General features: G+C 35.3%; 1 protein-coding gene across 2 annotated transcripts; it reads left to right on the top strand.

Annotated features, from left to right (window-relative positions):
- The first annotated feature begins 576 nt into the window (after nucleotides 1-576).
- Nucleotides 577-15481, top strand: LOC127427984 (uncharacterized). Of its 2 annotated transcripts, XM_051676004.1 has the most exons (7): nucleotides 577-847; nucleotides 4718-4831; nucleotides 5265-5327; nucleotides 7434-7604; nucleotides 8801-8990; nucleotides 12006-12884; nucleotides 13043-15481. In XM_051676004.1, the coding sequence occupies exons 1-7, from the start codon at nucleotides 815-817 to the stop codon at nucleotides 13366-13368; spliced, it is 1776 nt and encodes a 591-aa protein (XP_051531964.1). In that variant the 5' UTR covers nucleotides 577-814; the 3' UTR covers nucleotides 13369-15481. The 2 variants fall into 2 exon arrangements, with proteins under 2 accessions (XP_051531964.1, XP_051531965.1); XM_051676005.1 differs by lacking the exons at nucleotides 577-847; nucleotides 4718-4831; nucleotides 5265-5327 and adding an exon at nucleotides 6315-6415.
- The last annotated feature ends 2109 nt before the right edge of the window (nucleotides 15482-17590 follow it).

The following is a 17590-nucleotide window of genomic DNA, read 5'->3' as shown; positions in this document are numbered from 1 at the left end:
AGCTGTATACCTGTGGGATTTTAGCATTAATATCACGGTTATGTTTACGCTTTGGGTTGGATAAGGTGTTACACTATATGGTTAGGTTTAGGGATGGGGATTTGGTTAGGAGTTAAAGTTACAAAAACAACAAAACATAAACAAAACATCAGGAATTACAAGGACATGAAGAAAGCGTCTCTCATTGGTGGGTGTATGAATTTGTAAGATTGAAGTCATACGAATCGAATGAGTTTGCAACCTTGTACTGTTGTGACAAATTCTTGTGAGATCGGGTTCGTTTCTAAAGATTGCAGCTTGTAAAGTAATAACATGATCTATTTAGAATGAGCAAATTATTCAGTGTCCCTGTGGGATTTTGACCACATTTTAAATGTAACTTTTGAGAGGTGAATACATATTTATATTGTTTCTTGGTCAGGGGGAGCTCACGTCCTTCATCAACAAAATGGAAGGAAGTTAGAATGGTTTGAGCACAGAGAATGGGGGAGAGGTCTTTTCATTTTAGCCCAAGAGTGGAAGAAGGAGGTATTTATCACAGCAGCTCACTTTATTTGTCCAGCACAGACTCCAGGCACTTTGAAACATTCATTCTCTCAAGGTGGTACTCTTCAGCTCCCCAGCAACCACAGCAAGATATTCACACACAGATACATTTCAAGAGATTGCAGATCAATATCTGTACGTTTGAAACCCACAGAGATCTTCAGGAGGGAAAACACTTCTTCTTTAGGATCAGAACGCAAAACCAAAAGGACAGTCAAATGAATCTACATGTGGACTTTATTCCTTACTACTTGGTCAGGTTAGCCAGATGAACACAAACATAACAGCCCACCAAGCCAAGGTAAGTCTGTTTCTCTGCTCTGCCGGTTGACATTTGCTTGATGTTCAATAAAGTTCCAATAAAAAATACTGAATTGTATTGCACAACCCAGCTTTTAGTTTCACCTCTGCATGATATATGGCATGATTGCTTGTTGGATTATGACATTGTATTGCTGTCTATCATGAGGTTTGATTGGCCAAAATATTACTAATTAAACCAAAAGCACAAAATCAGAAAATAATTCAGTTAAAAACTTTCATTACTTACTTTGGCATTAATTTAATACTTGACCAGACATCACAGGGAAACAACACCTAAATTGCTCATCTTGAAGATCTCAAAGGAACCTGGATTAAATCTCCCTCTTGTGAAACTTCAGAATACTGTTTTTCTTAAATCAAATATTCTTGTTCAGCTTCCAAACCATTAAACATTGGGGGCACATTTCTTGCACCACGGAGTTTGAAAACTGTGGTCTGAGAAATTTCATTGCTTCAGTTGGCTGCCCTTTTAGGCAACAGTCTGCAGAATAATAAAAATCCAAGTTTTGCCAGTTTTCTCAAACACAATGTTGATTGCTAGATTGCAATCTCTACTTTGTGAAGTTTTTATTTGGTCACAAATAAACCTGCACTTTTAAATGATCGCAGAGCTTCTTAGAACTGTTATCAGCTGCATCCTTAAAATACCCCAGGACTTCCCAGAGCCATAGCATGGTTAGAATGAAATAAATATTTTGGGATTAATACAAGTTAAGATGAATTGACAGCATTTGTGGCATAATCATTAACAAAAATTATTTTGACTTGTTCCTCCTTTTTTTTTATAAATAAAAAATGTATTAGGTTGCTACCACCCCTGGAGTCGCGAGTACGAAACCAGGGCGTGCTGAGTGACTCCAGCCAGGATTCCTAAGCAACCAAATTGGCCCGGTTGCTAGGGAGGGTACAGTCACATGGGGTAACCTCCTGTGGTCGCTATAATGTGGTTCTCGTGGTGAATTGTGCGTGGATGCCGTGGAGAATAGCGTGGGCCTCTATGCGTTACGTCTCCGTGGTAACGCGCTCAACAAGCCACGTAATAAGATGTGCGGATTGACTGTGTCAGACGCGGAGGCAACTGAGATTCATCCTCCACCATCCAGACTGAGGCATTATGCCACCACGAGGACTTAGAGTGCCTTGGGAATTGGACATTCCAAATTGGGGAAAAAGGGGAGAAAAAAATAACAAATAAAAATTGATTAGGTTGAACTGATGAGGTTACAGCAGTGAGGCACTTCTCAAAAGCTAAATGATCCGCACTCCGTTTTCTCAATTTCTTTACATTATATTGTATGTCTCACAGAACAGGAAAACACAGACATTTCTGCCTCACGGTCTTCCTCAGTGTGTATTATTAATAGGTTTGAGGATCTGTTCTATGCACCCTGAACTGGTAGAGCGCAGTGATTCCATTTCTTTGATTACAGTGAGGCACGTACAGTGGAAGTGAATAGGACCACTTTTTCGAAGGGTTTAAAGGCAGAAATGTGAAGCTTATAATTTTATAAAAGCACTTACATAAATTTTCTGTTAAAACTTGTGTTATTTTAGCTGTAAAGTTGTTTAAATCGTTGATTTTACAGTACGATTGTTTCATGTTTTATGTTGTCATGAGAAAGAAGTTTAACAAACCCTACAAAAGAAGTGTAATAACTTTACACAAAAAGGGTTAGTAAGTGATTTCATCATACTAAAATCATGTTATCAAGTATATTGTTTACTTCTTGTGGCTGTATTTTTGAAAAAGTGAGTATTTTAACTTTCTGCCCCATTCACTTCCATTTTAAGTGCCTTACTGTAGCCCATATTTATACTTTTTGGTTTTTAAAAGAAAAGGGACAGGTCCAAAATAAATAAGAGCCTCCTCTTTGGCGCCCTCCCAGCAGGTGGTGCCCGAAACGGCCCTGTTGCAGGATACTTTTAAATTTGTGTAATTTTATATTGTGATTTGAGAGGTTGAACATTTCTCCCCACATCACAAATTGCATTATATCTCTTTTATGAGTACTTTATAACTTTAGTTATTGCATTTAATTTCTGAATACTGAATACTTCAGAATTTTTGAATACTGCTGTGTTGCATATCAGTTGTTGACCAAAAAGTGACTATTTGCACCCTGGTGTAAATAGCATCTGCCACACAGTACAGCTATTTGCACCCCAATGGTTTGGTGAAACTACAAGAATAAATGACAAACTAGACAATAGGTGTCACTGCAGTGGCATGGGGTGTAAAGATGGTGTAAATGTGTGCTGTTTTCCTAGCAATTTCAGTTCGAATCCGCATTTTGTCACACTCTTTTTCCCATCTGATTTCCTGTTTCCACTCTTAATATTTCCTTCAATATTACTTAAAATAATAGATAAAATTTATATAAATGTTAATTTTATCACAGTGTTTTGGTCACGGTGAATGTCAAGGAGTGCAGAGAAAGGTTCGATCCAGACGCGGGGCCTTTCGGTCGCACTTGTTCCCTCCCGAGGCTCGTGTCGCTTGTGTGTAGATTGCATCACTCTATTACTATAGTAATATTGTAGTAACCAATTTTTTCTTTTGGCAGAAACCATAGTTTTAATGCAATTAACCATGGTGTTACTATAGTAAAATGGTGGTAATATAGTAACCATTGTTAATTTTGAGGTTACTGTAAATTAACAACAAAATATCATGGTGAAACTATGGTTACTGTAGTAAAACCTAGGTTATTTTTTCTAAGCTAAGGTAAGGGTTAGGTTTAGGGGTATGGGTTAATTTCAGGAGTTTTGAAAACTTATTTAATTTATTTCAGAAGACCTTATTTATGCCATCACAAGCTGCAACAAATAGAAGTTATAACGTATAAAATTCATAATCAATTCATACATATGATATTTGTAATTAACATTATTTTATTTAAAAACATAAAGTGGATAGAGTTTAGAGTTTTAAGAGTTTTAATGGCATTTAAACATCCAAAGTTATTTAATCTTATGTCAACTCGATCTGGTTTTAATGAATTGGTTAGAAGTTACAGTATTTAATACCTGTAGCCTAATTAATACAATTCCTAGCAATCAGTTCACATATATGACAGTTGTTACAAATATTTTATTAGATGGGGAAAATAAAGGGGTTGGAGCTGCTGCATAATACGGGATGCCCGTCAATTGAACGTAATAATGAGAGTGATCTAGAATTGTTTTTTGAGCTGCTGTTGTTTTGAAAGCTTTGATGCTGACATGATCCATCCCAGCAGCCTCTGACATTTACAGTTCATGGTTCGAGGCCAGCAAGCTTTTGCCTATTGGTGGAAAAGGGGCACAAGACAATGACTGGGTGGGCCTGAATGCCAGTGGTTCTAAGTTGCATGTAAGTTGCAAAAATGCTCCGAATGGGAGCTTGCTGTTTGTGTAAACTATTCTAAATGAGATGAACAGCACACCACTTACAACATCATTACTTACGACAAGTCTCAACTGTTTTATTTGTACTGTTTCTACCTTGCTACTTCCAGCCCGTGTAATGTGATTTGTTCATTTTCGTGCACTGTACACATTGCCAAGTGGGAAATGTGTTCTACTTACAACTGATATGCTAAAATGTTGTTTAGCTAATATGTTGTTCCAATATGCTATCCAACCCGAAATTCAAATCATTCATTCTCAGCGTTCATGAGTAAATAAGAGAAGCTCATTCACAGTGGCACACGTTTTAACATAAGCACATTTTTAACTAACCTGACAAATCTTTTTTTTTTTTTTTTACAGTATACTATACTATATTATTAAGTAAGTTCTACTGCATCTCTTCAGTTTTTCTATAAATATAAACCAATTTTAGATTGTATACGTTGTCTGGTTGCAGGTAAGGCATCAGTGCTTCTTCCTTATCCTGTGCTTTCATTTGGTCTATGCTGGTGTGCCAGGTCCATGTAAGCACTCTGTCACGCAGGACCATCTCCGGAGTTTAAGGCGTCTGGTAAGATTAACTATTTTGCTTTATTTAACTTCACCCAAAGCAGTATATCCCTGCTCAGCTGCCCACTGGTTACAAACAATTCCATTTAATCTACAGTATAGGGAAACACTTTATCTTATTCTACATTAGTGGCAGTAAATCAACCTGTTGGCAGACCCAAAGGCAGATATTCAATTTAGAGTTTATATGGGATTCAAACACATCTTTTTGATTGAATGTCGGTACACTAGCCTAAAATTAAAAGAATGACATCTAGGTATGCACCTTTTTGGATCTATATTTCATGAAAGCGGTAAGCATGTTATGTAGTCAAACTGTGTGACCTCTTTTGAAACACTTACAGTATTAAGTAAATGTATGATAAAATGATAAAATGTGGTAAACTTGTGCTGGCAAAGTACAGATTGATTTTCCCCAGATGTTTTCTTTACAGATTAAAAACCAGCTGCAAAATGGTTGTTCAATAGCCTACAACTTCACTGAGCGCAAGAACCTGGTATGCATGTTTCCTGTTCTTTCATGTAAATGGCAGATATGGATTACTCAGCATTTCTATGGATATCTGACTAACTTGTAAATAGTTTTGGGCAGTATATGAAGTTCAGGAAGAGCCTAATGTGATCTTTGACATTCTGGTATCATAGATCTTTCTTCCATGCCACAAAATCTGAGACATTGATCTGAAATAGATGTTCCATGTGAATATGTTTAAAGCCAGAGAGGCACTGAAACTGTGATGCAAAAATCAATAGATTAAAATGAGCCTTTTTCAGACTTTGCAATTCAGCGTTATGAAGTTCCGACACTTTTATAAAGGAGCTAGCAGACTTCAAACATGATACCAAATCACTTTCTCCTTATACTTAAACCCATGATACATAAAACCTTCAAATAACACAATAGTATTTTTACGTGTTTGAATTTGTCATGTCTTAATGTAGTCTGCCAGTGCTTTCACATGATGAATGCAGTGGTTCATCACATTCATTTCCACCAAGCCATTAAACCTAATCAAATTATGCTATTATAACCCCTTGCTGAGCCTTTCAAAAATGTCAGTCTTGTGTGTGAAGTGTGAAGAGGAAATGTTTCACTCTGGCAAGACCACTGGCAACAACCAAACTAGTTAAAACCTCATAATAAAACAACTTGCTATTGGCAATTTATAAAGCCATCCATTATGTTAAGAGTATAAGAACATATCTGTTATGTGATCCCTTTAATTTAACAGAAAATATTAAAGGATCTGATCTCATATAACACTGATGATTCTTTTGGGTAATATCTGTGCTATATACACCGTATAATGGGGTCCAAAATTCTGTGACTAAAAGTGAAAATGTGAAAATGCATTTATTTTTTATTTGTGAGAAGTGAAAAGTGAAAAGTTTAACTGAAAAATGAACATGTAATCTGTCTTTTGCTTTAATAATAGTATGCATTCAATCAGGCATGGACTCTACAAGTTTGTGCAGAAGCTGATGATTAATTTTGTCCAGCATGATTTGAGAACGTTCTAAAGACCATCTTGTGTGATTCAATGAAAACAAGAAATCTGACCTTTTGTACAAAGGAATTAACATGGTCAGTGTCATAAATTTGCTTAATTAGTGAACTAAATAATGCAGAATCTTAAATGCTTCCTATTCATTTCCAGGTTTAAACAAGATTTGAAGTCCCAGATTTTCAATGTGGACCCAACTGTAATGTAAAGACAGAATCGGTGGCCAGGTGTCCTTGATATTTGACTATGACCTAACTATGGTGGCATATTGAACTGTAAAATTGAAAATTCATGCTTCCTGAATGACCAACAGTGAGAATGGTGGTATTCTAACTGATAACAGCTGGAGTAGCAAAAAAAAAAAAAAAAAAAAGCAACTTAGAAGAACTTTTGCTCTAATTGTGTGCTTGCTCAAAACACTTAACTGCTAAAACAATGCTTCTAAACTATTGACATTAGATAAACAAATATTCCATTTCAACAAAATCCATTTCACTTCAGTGAAAAGTTGAACAGCTGTCATGGATTTCCCCTTGTTGCCATAGGTTTGCAATCACTGTTTACCAGTAGTGGCAACATGTCCATTGTTGCCAAAGGTTTGCTGCAAGTTTGCTGTAATATAAGATGTGACTGAAGTGAAATGTGCTTGTGTCTTGATATTAAATTGAGACACTAATTCTAAGTGTTGATTTTGTCACTGATTCCAAGGCAGTGCATTTGGGAATGCAGTGAACAGTTCTTCTCTCATTTGTTAGACATAGAAAATCCAGGTGGCCAAAGTCACTGTTGCACAGATTTGAGATACCCCATTAGCATTCAAATCTACTGTGAGCTCTAGGGGTGAGCAAGTTTAGTATGAAGCATGAAATTGGCAAGCATTGACATTTGGAAGGCTCACTCACTGTATTAAAATAGGAAAAATATCATAAATTGCAGTACTAGAAAACGTGGTGTATGTCAGTACATTAAAAATAGCTTTGTTTGTCGCATTATGTGATCCAGGATAATATGTTTTTCAATGTGTGTAAAATTGGTGTGAAAATATCCAATGTTTATCGTGGTTCTAAAGGAAAACTGTTATATTTTTTGTCTTTACAGAGTGTTGTGTGTTATGTTAAAGCAACATTCCCTCATATACTGGACCTACTTAACACACAGTTTAGATATGATAAGGACTCTGACAATTATCGTTACACTAATTCACTGAAGAACTTGATCTACACCATTTACTCCCAAAGATGCATCCCTCCAATCAATGATGAGATTGAGGTAAAGTCATCAACTGGTTTCTAACAGAGCTGTTGCCTTAGATCCAAATTTTGTTACAAATAGAATTGTCAATGTTTTTATACTTTATAGTGTGATATTTCTCACTCAAAAGTGTTCATGTAACAGAGTAATTACACACAAATGAATACAAATAACATAAACAAGTGAACAATAATCAATTATTTTGTGGTGATGTTTAGAATTACCTTTTGTTCGTAACTATTAGAATTGCTTACAGAGTCCTATATGCTTTATTCAAGCTACATAATGATTCATATTCCAAGCAATTCCAATTGAAAAAACAACAAAAACAAATTAAGTGACAACACCATTTAAATTTCACAAAACATTAGATTTTAAAATATTTTGGCAGCTTTACTTAAACAATTGACAAAAAGTTTTGTATATACCTATATAAATATAAAGTGTATATAAATTACAAACCAAGAGACAGACCTGCACAGTGGATCGTTTTGGCCATAAATGGTCTTTATTAAAATGTTTTTTTTTTTTTTTTTTTGAATAGTGTTGGACTGTATTACTAAACTTTTTTAAAATGTGAGAATTTTTATTTATTTATTTATTTACTTATTGATAAAAAGGATCTCAGAATTTTGTCTATGTAGCTGACCTCTGCCAACATGTATTTAATTCGACCACATGCTAAAAATGTGATCTGCATCAGCCAAATGCCATGAGAGTAATTTCTACTAAAGAACAGTACGTCTCAAAAAAAAAAAAAAAAAAAAACACAAATCTTGGAGTCCTAAATAGATCACAGATAAATGCCAGTGGTACCTCAATGTTTTTGTCTGTTTTTTTTTTTTTTTTTTTTTTACAAGATCAGACAGTTTGTTGTCTTTGGCTGCAACATGCACTGAAGAGTGCACATGGGAAAAACCAGTCCCTTAAATATAGCTAATGTTACATACCCTGGAATATACATTTCCCCTACTCATAAAATGTATTTAACCTCAAAAGTTAAAGTACTGGACAGATCCGTTATTGAATCCTTTGCTTAACTTAAAATGTCTGGATTAAAAAGTAAATAACTATGTGTTTACAATGACCCTTGTACCACTTACTATCAATTAATACTATAATTGATTTTTACTATCAATTATTGTGGTTCAGTACGTTATAGTGTATAATACCAATTCTACTGGAAAAACATGATATTCTCTTATGCCTTAAAGGATAACCCAGTGAAGTTTGCAAGAATCCACATGACCTTGCCCAGGGCAGCTTTGGAGAAAGCTGAGGAAGTGATTCGCTTGTACATGAGTCTGATGACTAAGAGTGACAAGCCTGTGGACTGGAACTGTGAGGAGGAGTACACAGAGGATTTCGTTGAATTCACCACTCAATCTCTCAGCCAAACATTAGGTAACATCTTAATAAGGTTATATCTCCTTATTTTTTAAACACTTTTTAATATGTATATATATATAAAGTTATGAAGTTATTTACAACCCCAATTCCAAAAAAGTTGGGACAGTATGCAAAATGAAAAATAAAAACAAAAAGGAGTGATTTGTAAATTATATTCACCCTTTGCTATATTGAAAGCACTATAACTACACATTATATGATGTTTTACCTTGTGAATTTCACAGGTTTTTTTATTTTTATTATTATTATTTTTTAGTTTTGTTTTTTTATGTACAGTAATTTCAAATCAGACGATTGTAACACACTCCAAAAAAGTTGGGACAGTCAAGTGTTTACCACTGTGAAACATCATTTCTTCTAATAACACTTATTAAGCATTTAGGCACTGAAGACACAAGTTTGTTAAGTTTAAAAAGTGGAATTTTCCCCCATTCATCCATTATGCAGGTCTTCAGGTGCACAACTGTACGGGGTCTTTGTTGCCTTTTTGTGCGCTTCATAATGCACCACACATTCTCAATTGGAGACAGGTCAGGACTGCAGGCAGGCCAATCTAGCACCCGCACTCTCTGCTTATTCGGCCAGTATGTGGTTTGAAGTTGTCCTGCTGAAAATGCCGAGACACCCCTGGAAAAGACGTGCTGGATGGCAGTATATGCTGCTCCAAAATTTGTACATATCTGTCTTCATTAATAATGCCCTCCCAGATGTGCGAATTACCCATGCTATGGGCACAGACACACCCCTGGCCCATACAGACACGACGGCTGTGTTTTTTCAAAAACTATTTGAAATGTAGACTCATCGGACCAAAAAACATGATTCCATTGTTCTACTTTCCATCTAAGATGAGACCGAGCCCAGAGAAGTCGGCAGCGCTTGGTGTTGACTAACAAAGCTTTGCTAAATTAATCCCAAACCCATGTTCATGATATCTATTACAGATGAATGACGTTTATTATGACAGTGATGTTTGAGGGATCACTTCTTGCCCTTTATGCACCGAGATTTGACCAGATTCCTTGACTCTTTTAACTATATTGTCCACTGTAGAGGGTGAAATGCCCAAAATCCTTCAAATTTGTCTTTGGGGAACATTGTTCTCAAAGTGCTGGATTATTTGCTGAAGCATCTGTTGGCAAATTGACAAGTCTCAAATGATCCTTGCTCTTGAAGGACTAGGCTGTTTTTGGAGGCTCCTTATATACTATGGCACGATTTCACAACACCTTGTTATTCTAACTCGTCAAATTGTTATTAGTCTGAAATTACCCCTGTCTCAACTTTTTTGGAGCATGTTGCAATCATCTGATTTTAAATTACTGTAAATAAAAAAACAAACAAACAAAAAAAAAATGAAATTCACAAGGTAAACATCATATAATGTGTAGTTGTAGTGTTTTCAATTTAGCAAAGGGTGAATATAATTTACAAATCATAATTATTTTTTTTTTTATTAGCATTTTTCATAATGCCCCAGTTTTTTTGGAAATGGAGTTGTAGTTCACATAAGATGCTGGCTCTATATTGCCACTAATAAGTTAATTTAAACAGCATGTGTGTGCGTGTGTGTCTCCTGACAGGGGGTGGGGGTTGTTTTTGGGGTGTGTGTGTGTCTTCCATTTTATGATGCAATTTGATCCTTTGCTTCACTTGCACTTGGGGTGGCCATAGGGATTAGGGTTGCACTGTATACCGGTGCTACGGTAGTATTGCAATACTAAAGCTTCAAAATACTGGTGGTGCCATGGTATTTTTTAAACGGTAGTACCGTAAGTTATGTTGTATGTGCTGTAGTAAACATTATTTTTGCTAAAACCTTAATTTGAATCAGACCTATAATGTAGTCTTTTCGAGTGGCGTCCCCTTCACGCAGTGGCCTTTAAGAGCACAAAATGCTGTTTAGAATTTGCCCCTTATATAGTATTTTTTACTTTTCAATGTGTTGTTTTCCCATGCTTCAAACACACGTCTGAATCCCAGCATTTTTATTTGGCGGTCGTGTCTCCTAATGGATAATATGGATTTAAATAAAACACTGGAGAGTGAGAAGCTTTTGAAAAAAAACACAAGCCATGTAACGAGATTTTGAATTATTTTGGATTTTGCCTGATGAGACTGGGGAAACCCATCTGCTGTTAACGTCTACAAAGATTTTGCAAGCCAAAGGGGGACATACCAGCAACCTTATTAAACACATTCAGACACATCCCACTGTTTCTGCAGAATACACATGGGCTAGTGCCACTTCATTTAACCTAAATGTTTTATCTTAACATTTACAGGTTTACAGTTTCTCTAAAAAAAATCTAACGATGCACTCGTTTATTTTTTTCCAATTACAAATGCATGGTTGCGGTAACTTCACACTTATGATAAGATTGGTTTGGTCACATCCCTGAGGCATGCGATCAAACCAGTGTGTGTGTAATCTGCATTTGCCCTGTTGTTTACCAGGAGAGAGGGGCTGAAGCGGTTGTAGTAAAGAAACAGCTGCTCAAAACAATCTTTTCAACATTACAATATCTTTGTTTTTATGTTACCAACATTAAAATAATCACAGAAATAATGGATATTATATTATTAAATATTTTAGCTGGTATAGTATCGTAAGATATGATTATGGTATCGTGACAACCCTAGGGATAATTGTTCCAGCCCTGATCTCTTTTGACTTCATCTGTGCATAATAATTACTTTCAATGGTTTAACCTAATTTGTAAGGTAAATTCAGTTAGATTAATTAACATTTTTGAATTTAAGAAAACCAGTTAATTTCGATGTAACTACCTGAATCACATATATAGGTTACCTCACAAAAATGTTTTTACAGTGAAGATTGTGGGAAAGACCCTATTGACTGTGCATTGAATTACTCACACTTTTGGTTACGTTTCGGGGAAAGAATTCAAGTTAGAATATAACATGCTAATATAATTGAATGAATAGATTAGCAAAGCCCCACATTATCTCACTTCAGTTGTTGCATTTATGTCATATTTCCTCTAGGTGCCTCAGAATGTCTATGTACTTGCCCAACAGTGAGCCTTGGATCATCAAAGGCAGCTACATCCACAAGACAATGGAATATTTACCTGGAATCTACTCCATCTCCACAACGCTCATACTTTTCACCTGTGGCAGCATTGCAGAGCAGTAATGGGAGAACTAAACATCTCAAATCTGAAGTCAAACACCATGGAGAAAAATTTATTGCTGGTACTGTACCATTTCCAGTTTTTAAAAATCCAGATCCTACACTAGTTCCACAGACATCTACTGCATGGAGATCAACACAAGGAGATGTATCAAACTTCCTCTTTGGTACCAATCCGGTTTTAATTGACGAAACCTCAAATTCAGAAATGGAGCATATGCCATCATCATTTTTTCCTTCATTTACAACTTCCAAGGAATTAACTGATTTATTTCCTGGTAGAACTGAATCCACTCAGTCATCCGTGTCTGGAACCAATCAAAAAGGCATAAGAGATAATGCACTGGACAGTGTAGAGAGAAGCACTGCCCTTTTACTTGCCAAGAGGTCTTTAGATGCCAAAAGCCAAGAAGGACCATCCAGTTCCTATATCAAATCGACTCAGAACTGGGTTGCTTCCTCTCACCCAACCGTTGATATAAAGAGCACTCCTACTGCAAAAGGCAAAGCTTTCCAAATGCTTGAAATGAGCAAATACATTGTACCAGTCACAACCACTGTTCTGTCTTCTTTGAAAACAGCTGTGCATTCAACAGAAGACCTGACCACCCTTGTTGAGCAACCAGGTCATCTAAACAGTCCTCCTGAAAATTTTCAACCACAAACCAAAGCATCACTGATGGTGCCAAGGAATTTTATGAAAACCATTCATGAGGCAAAACACAGCAAAGGTGAGAAAGTCAGATATCAGATGTCAAACAAGTGTCTCGCCTTTATCTCTAGCAGAAGAATGTATTCAAGGTCACTTGATTCATATGTTTCTAAACATGATCCATTGCTAGAGCCTATTTACTCTACATAATCTAAAACAGATTTTTGCACTTCACAGGCAGCATATCCCAGGAGGACAGGCAGAGGATGAAGGACCAGACTGCTAAAGATCATCCAGAGAAATCTACTATGTCAGAAACCAACAGTCTAATCATTTATTTTGGTACTGCACTTACAATTACACTAGTATGTGGTGGACTTCTGCTTATAACGGTCTTATTTTACAGACAACAAAAAGTACGTGACCAAAGTTGCTTTCATGAAAAATATCAAAACAATGCCCAAAGTAATGTCAGTCAAACAGCTTGTAAAGAAAAAGAAGAGAACAACTTTTTCTTTCATTTCCAACATGAAAAAGACACATCAAGAGGAATAGAAACCTAGAAGTAATTGATTTAATTATTTATTCATTTATAACTATCTATAAATTGAGAGGCCCTTCAGCAGGTAGCAATTTCTCATTCTGTATGGAATTGTACAGCATTTTAAGGTTGTACCTTCTCCTGCTCAAAGGTGTCTACAACCAGGATATAGTACTAGAAAATAGGAAATTATTGATATCGTAGGTGGCCCATGACCTGATTTGATATGTTAATTGATATATTGACTCATTCCAGTGAAATCTTGGATGGAAAATAATCAACAACCTTCAGAAAAAGAAAAGAAATACTAAACACTGCCTTAACTTTATAAGCAAATAATACATGCAATGATTTGGCACATATTGATGAAAGGAATCTACATTAAAAAAGTGTTTTGTTTTTTTGTTTGTTTTTTAATTAAGATTTATGCATTTCAATTTCAAAGTTAAATAGATAAATCTTTAATACAATAAAATAAAAAATAAAATAAAAAAATGTTTTATTAATTTAATTGGTTAAACATTGTACAATTCAATTTGATGGAATTTTGTTATGAAATTAAAATGTGTAAATCTTAAAAATAGGCTAAAATATTTGTTTTTAGTGAAACAGCAATATATTTTGTGCAGTCTCAAAGTATATGTTTAAAATGCTTAGCGACAGTCAACATTAACAACATTTTTGTCATTAAAACTACCCATTTACACTAAAAAGATCTCATGTTATTTAGTTTGTTTTATTGTATGTATTTGTTCTTTTCTCAGATTTGTGTTAAAACAATTACTTTAAGAGTCACATGCTGCCTCTCTCCATTAACACATGACAATAATAAAATAATAATAATAATGTCAGGGCAGAAGAATGAGCAGTGGTCGTACCTTACAAAACTTTTTGCCGTAGACTGATGTTTCAGAGATGTGTCATGCTGTTTGTATAAGATACTGGGAAATGGAAAAAGCACGGCACACTCACACAGGTTTTCAAGTTTTGGAGCTTTTTATGTGTGAATTGTAAATGTTTCAATGAAACATTAATACATTTTACATCTGTTTTTATTCATGTTATTTTACATTATTAATGAGCAAATGAGTTAGATCCTCCCCAAATTAGAATTTGCTAATTAGAAAACTACTGTATATCTAAACAAGGACCAGAAAAATATCATATAGATGAGACTAAGGTAACAGCGCAAATGGAAGAAGTAATATACAAAAAAATATTAAATAATTGTTTATTAATTAATTTGGTGAATGAGTTTTAAACTAGGTGTTTGAAACCAGCATACAAAACCACTGCTGGAAACCTTACAGTTACTGAGACAGCCCTTGTGACAACATCTCCATGTGATAATTTGCCCCGGTCTCCCTACTAGTATAGGAGAATAGAAGAACTCAACAAAGAATCGACTGAAAGCCAATGAGTGGTTTAATGATGAGAGGCGTTAGTGAAACTTTAATTGCACGCATGTAATATAAAAACGTTCCAGTGAGTTTGATTTATTTTAGTCTTAAAGCCATGCAATACTGCTGATGGACTGAGTCCAATTAATTCTAAAGTCAATAAACATTAAAACTAATAAGACATTTTATTAATGACAGAAGCTTATAAAATGTTCTGTATCACACTGTTCTTTTTACTTCTCTTTCGCCGCTGTTTGCATTGTAACTTAATTGTATGACATTGGTTTATAAGCAACAGATGGAAAACCACAGAGTTAACTGCCTGCATTTAGTGCAACTGGCAGAACTGGAATTAGCCATTAGCATGGTTTACATTAAGAGAATAAAAAAAGACTAATCACACCAACTTAACAAGGTATTCAATAGGGGTGTTTGTTTCTGACTGCAACACAGAGAATGTGATCTTGCATGTATTGAAGGAGATTTTTGAAAACACAAGCTGTTTAACCAAACTGCCAAATTTCACACTCCAAACCTCTGTGCCAAAAAAGTGTTCAGAAAAACCTCCTCATCAGCTTGCACTGTGCAACAATCTGTCCCTTGTTTTTCAGCCTGTTAAAAAGTTTGTATGTAATTTTTTTTTTACATTTTTTTTTTTTTTAATGATTTTATAAGTTTTCATAATAAAACAAAAATGGACCAAATGTCATGTGCCTGTGCACCTGATGAGCTCAATAAAGCAAACAGAATTAAGTTGAGTACTGAATGAAAGAGAGCAACAGAGAGAGTGTCCATTATTAGACGGATATGAGCAATACAAAGGATTTCTTTTCTTGCACTGCCACTAAAGATAGCTCACGCTTATGAAAAGTCACTTCAGCATCTTTTATGAAATGAACTGTTTTTCAGATTCTAAAGAGAACAACATGCTGCTTGTGTGTATAAAGCAAGAGTAGGCCTAACAAATCTTGTATGACACAAAGTATGTTAAATATAAAGTACACAAAGACTGGTATTTTAAAAGACCCCATGAAATCAAAATTAGCGCTTTATGGCTTTTAGTCCATGTGTGTTTGCTTTGAGGCCATCTATATGCTTCTTTACTTCTAAACCTTGATCAAATTTACTTTTAGCTGTAATACGCACTTACAATTTACAGTCTTTCTTTTCCGGGAAAACTGATTGAAAATATTGATGGCTCATGTTGCACTACAAAGATTTTTGTCCAATCAAATGATCTAGAATGAGAATGTCCCTCCTCTTCAGCAAGTAGCAAATCATGGTTCACTGGACTATTTGCTTTCCTTTTTTTTTTTTTTTTTTTTTTCTCAATGAAACACGTAAAGACAGGTCAGTAAAAGATTTAAATTCATCAATGAATCATGTTTACCCACACAAATATATTTTTACCCATTCCACTAAAATGTTTAATTTAGGAAGTTAAATTTTAACAGTCACACATAGGATTCAATGTCTTTGTGCAGTGCTGCAATTATGTTTATTAAACTAAAGTAACAGAAAGGAGCACCACAATTCCCTAACTTTGTAACTCATTCAATTCATAAGAACCTGGCAGTCTCCACCAATTATTTTAACATCTGGGTTTTATGAGAATGGAGAGGCTAATGTTTATAGTCTTTTCTGATATTTTGAGAGTCTGTGCATATTAGGGTTGTTTATGTCACAGAAAATGTTTTTTTGCCTTAGTAAATTAGGAGGATGCTATAATGTTGAATGTGTTGTTGGTGCATGATGAAAAGTACACTAAATAAAGTTACCCAAAGCACACAAGGTACAAACTGACTATAAATAGACACTGCATTCAAATGAGAGCAACAGTGCACTTTAGAAGAACACAGCTTGACATTAGATTGCTAGGCTTTTATAGTATCAGTGTTTACTACACCACCGCATCAAATGTATTTGCATGATACGGCCTTTGCCTATGAGTCTGCTACTCTCTTGTTAAAGGAATAGTTCACCCAAAAATGAAAATTCTCTCATCATTTACTCACCTTCACCTTCTTCAAAACCAGAAGAAGAAGAACTCAGTCCTCTCATGAATGCACATAGGAAGGCCAGTGAAAGTGCAGATTTTTAGTAAAAAAGGACTTAAATATTAGTCTGTTTCTCTCCCACACTATTGCCTCTGAAGAGATGGATTTAACCACTGGAGTCATATGGATTACTTTTATGCAGCCTTTATATGCTTTTTGCACCTTCAAAGTTCTGGTCACCATTCACTTGCATTGAAAGGACTGACATAGCTGAAATATTCTATTACAAATTTTCATTTGTGTTCAGCAGAAGAAAGAAAGTCAAACATCTGGGATGCATGAGAGTGAGTAAATGATGAGAGAATTTTCATTTTTGGATGAACTATCCTTTTAACAACACATGCAGAGCTACTTATACCACCTATTGTCAGGACTTTGCCAGTGCAAACTACTGAACCACCAAAATGTCTAGATTTTTGTTGTGCAACATGAACATCAAATCTTAAAGCTGATTTATTGCAGAGGTAAATATGGAATGGCACTGAAAATGTCAATGTTGCACCAAAATGTGCTCATGGTTTTAGTAAAACAATGTTCCTGGGAGGTTCATCATTATTCATGAGATTTGTACCTTTCCCCCAGGCCCTAAATGATAAATGCTGCTTGGTAGGGGAAATGCAAGAGTCAATAAAGAAGAAGGGGGGATGTTTTTATCATTCACCAGCAATTGATGACTGCACATTTAAAGTAGTTATTTATTTCTGTTAGTCTTTCACAGATGCATGTCTGGTTCCTTCCTGACAGGATGTGGTGTTATATGAACTGAAAAATGTACTGAGAAGTGCAT

Source organism: Myxocyprinus asiaticus, chromosome 37, assembly GCF_019703515.2.
Source record: "Myxocyprinus asiaticus isolate MX2 ecotype Aquarium Trade chromosome 37, UBuf_Myxa_2, whole genome shotgun sequence".
Taxonomy (NCBI): domain Eukaryota; kingdom Metazoa; phylum Chordata; class Actinopteri; order Cypriniformes; family Catostomidae; genus Myxocyprinus; species Myxocyprinus asiaticus.
The sequence above is the reverse complement of the archived record's forward strand: the minus strand, read 5'-3'. Positions and strand labels throughout refer to the sequence as shown.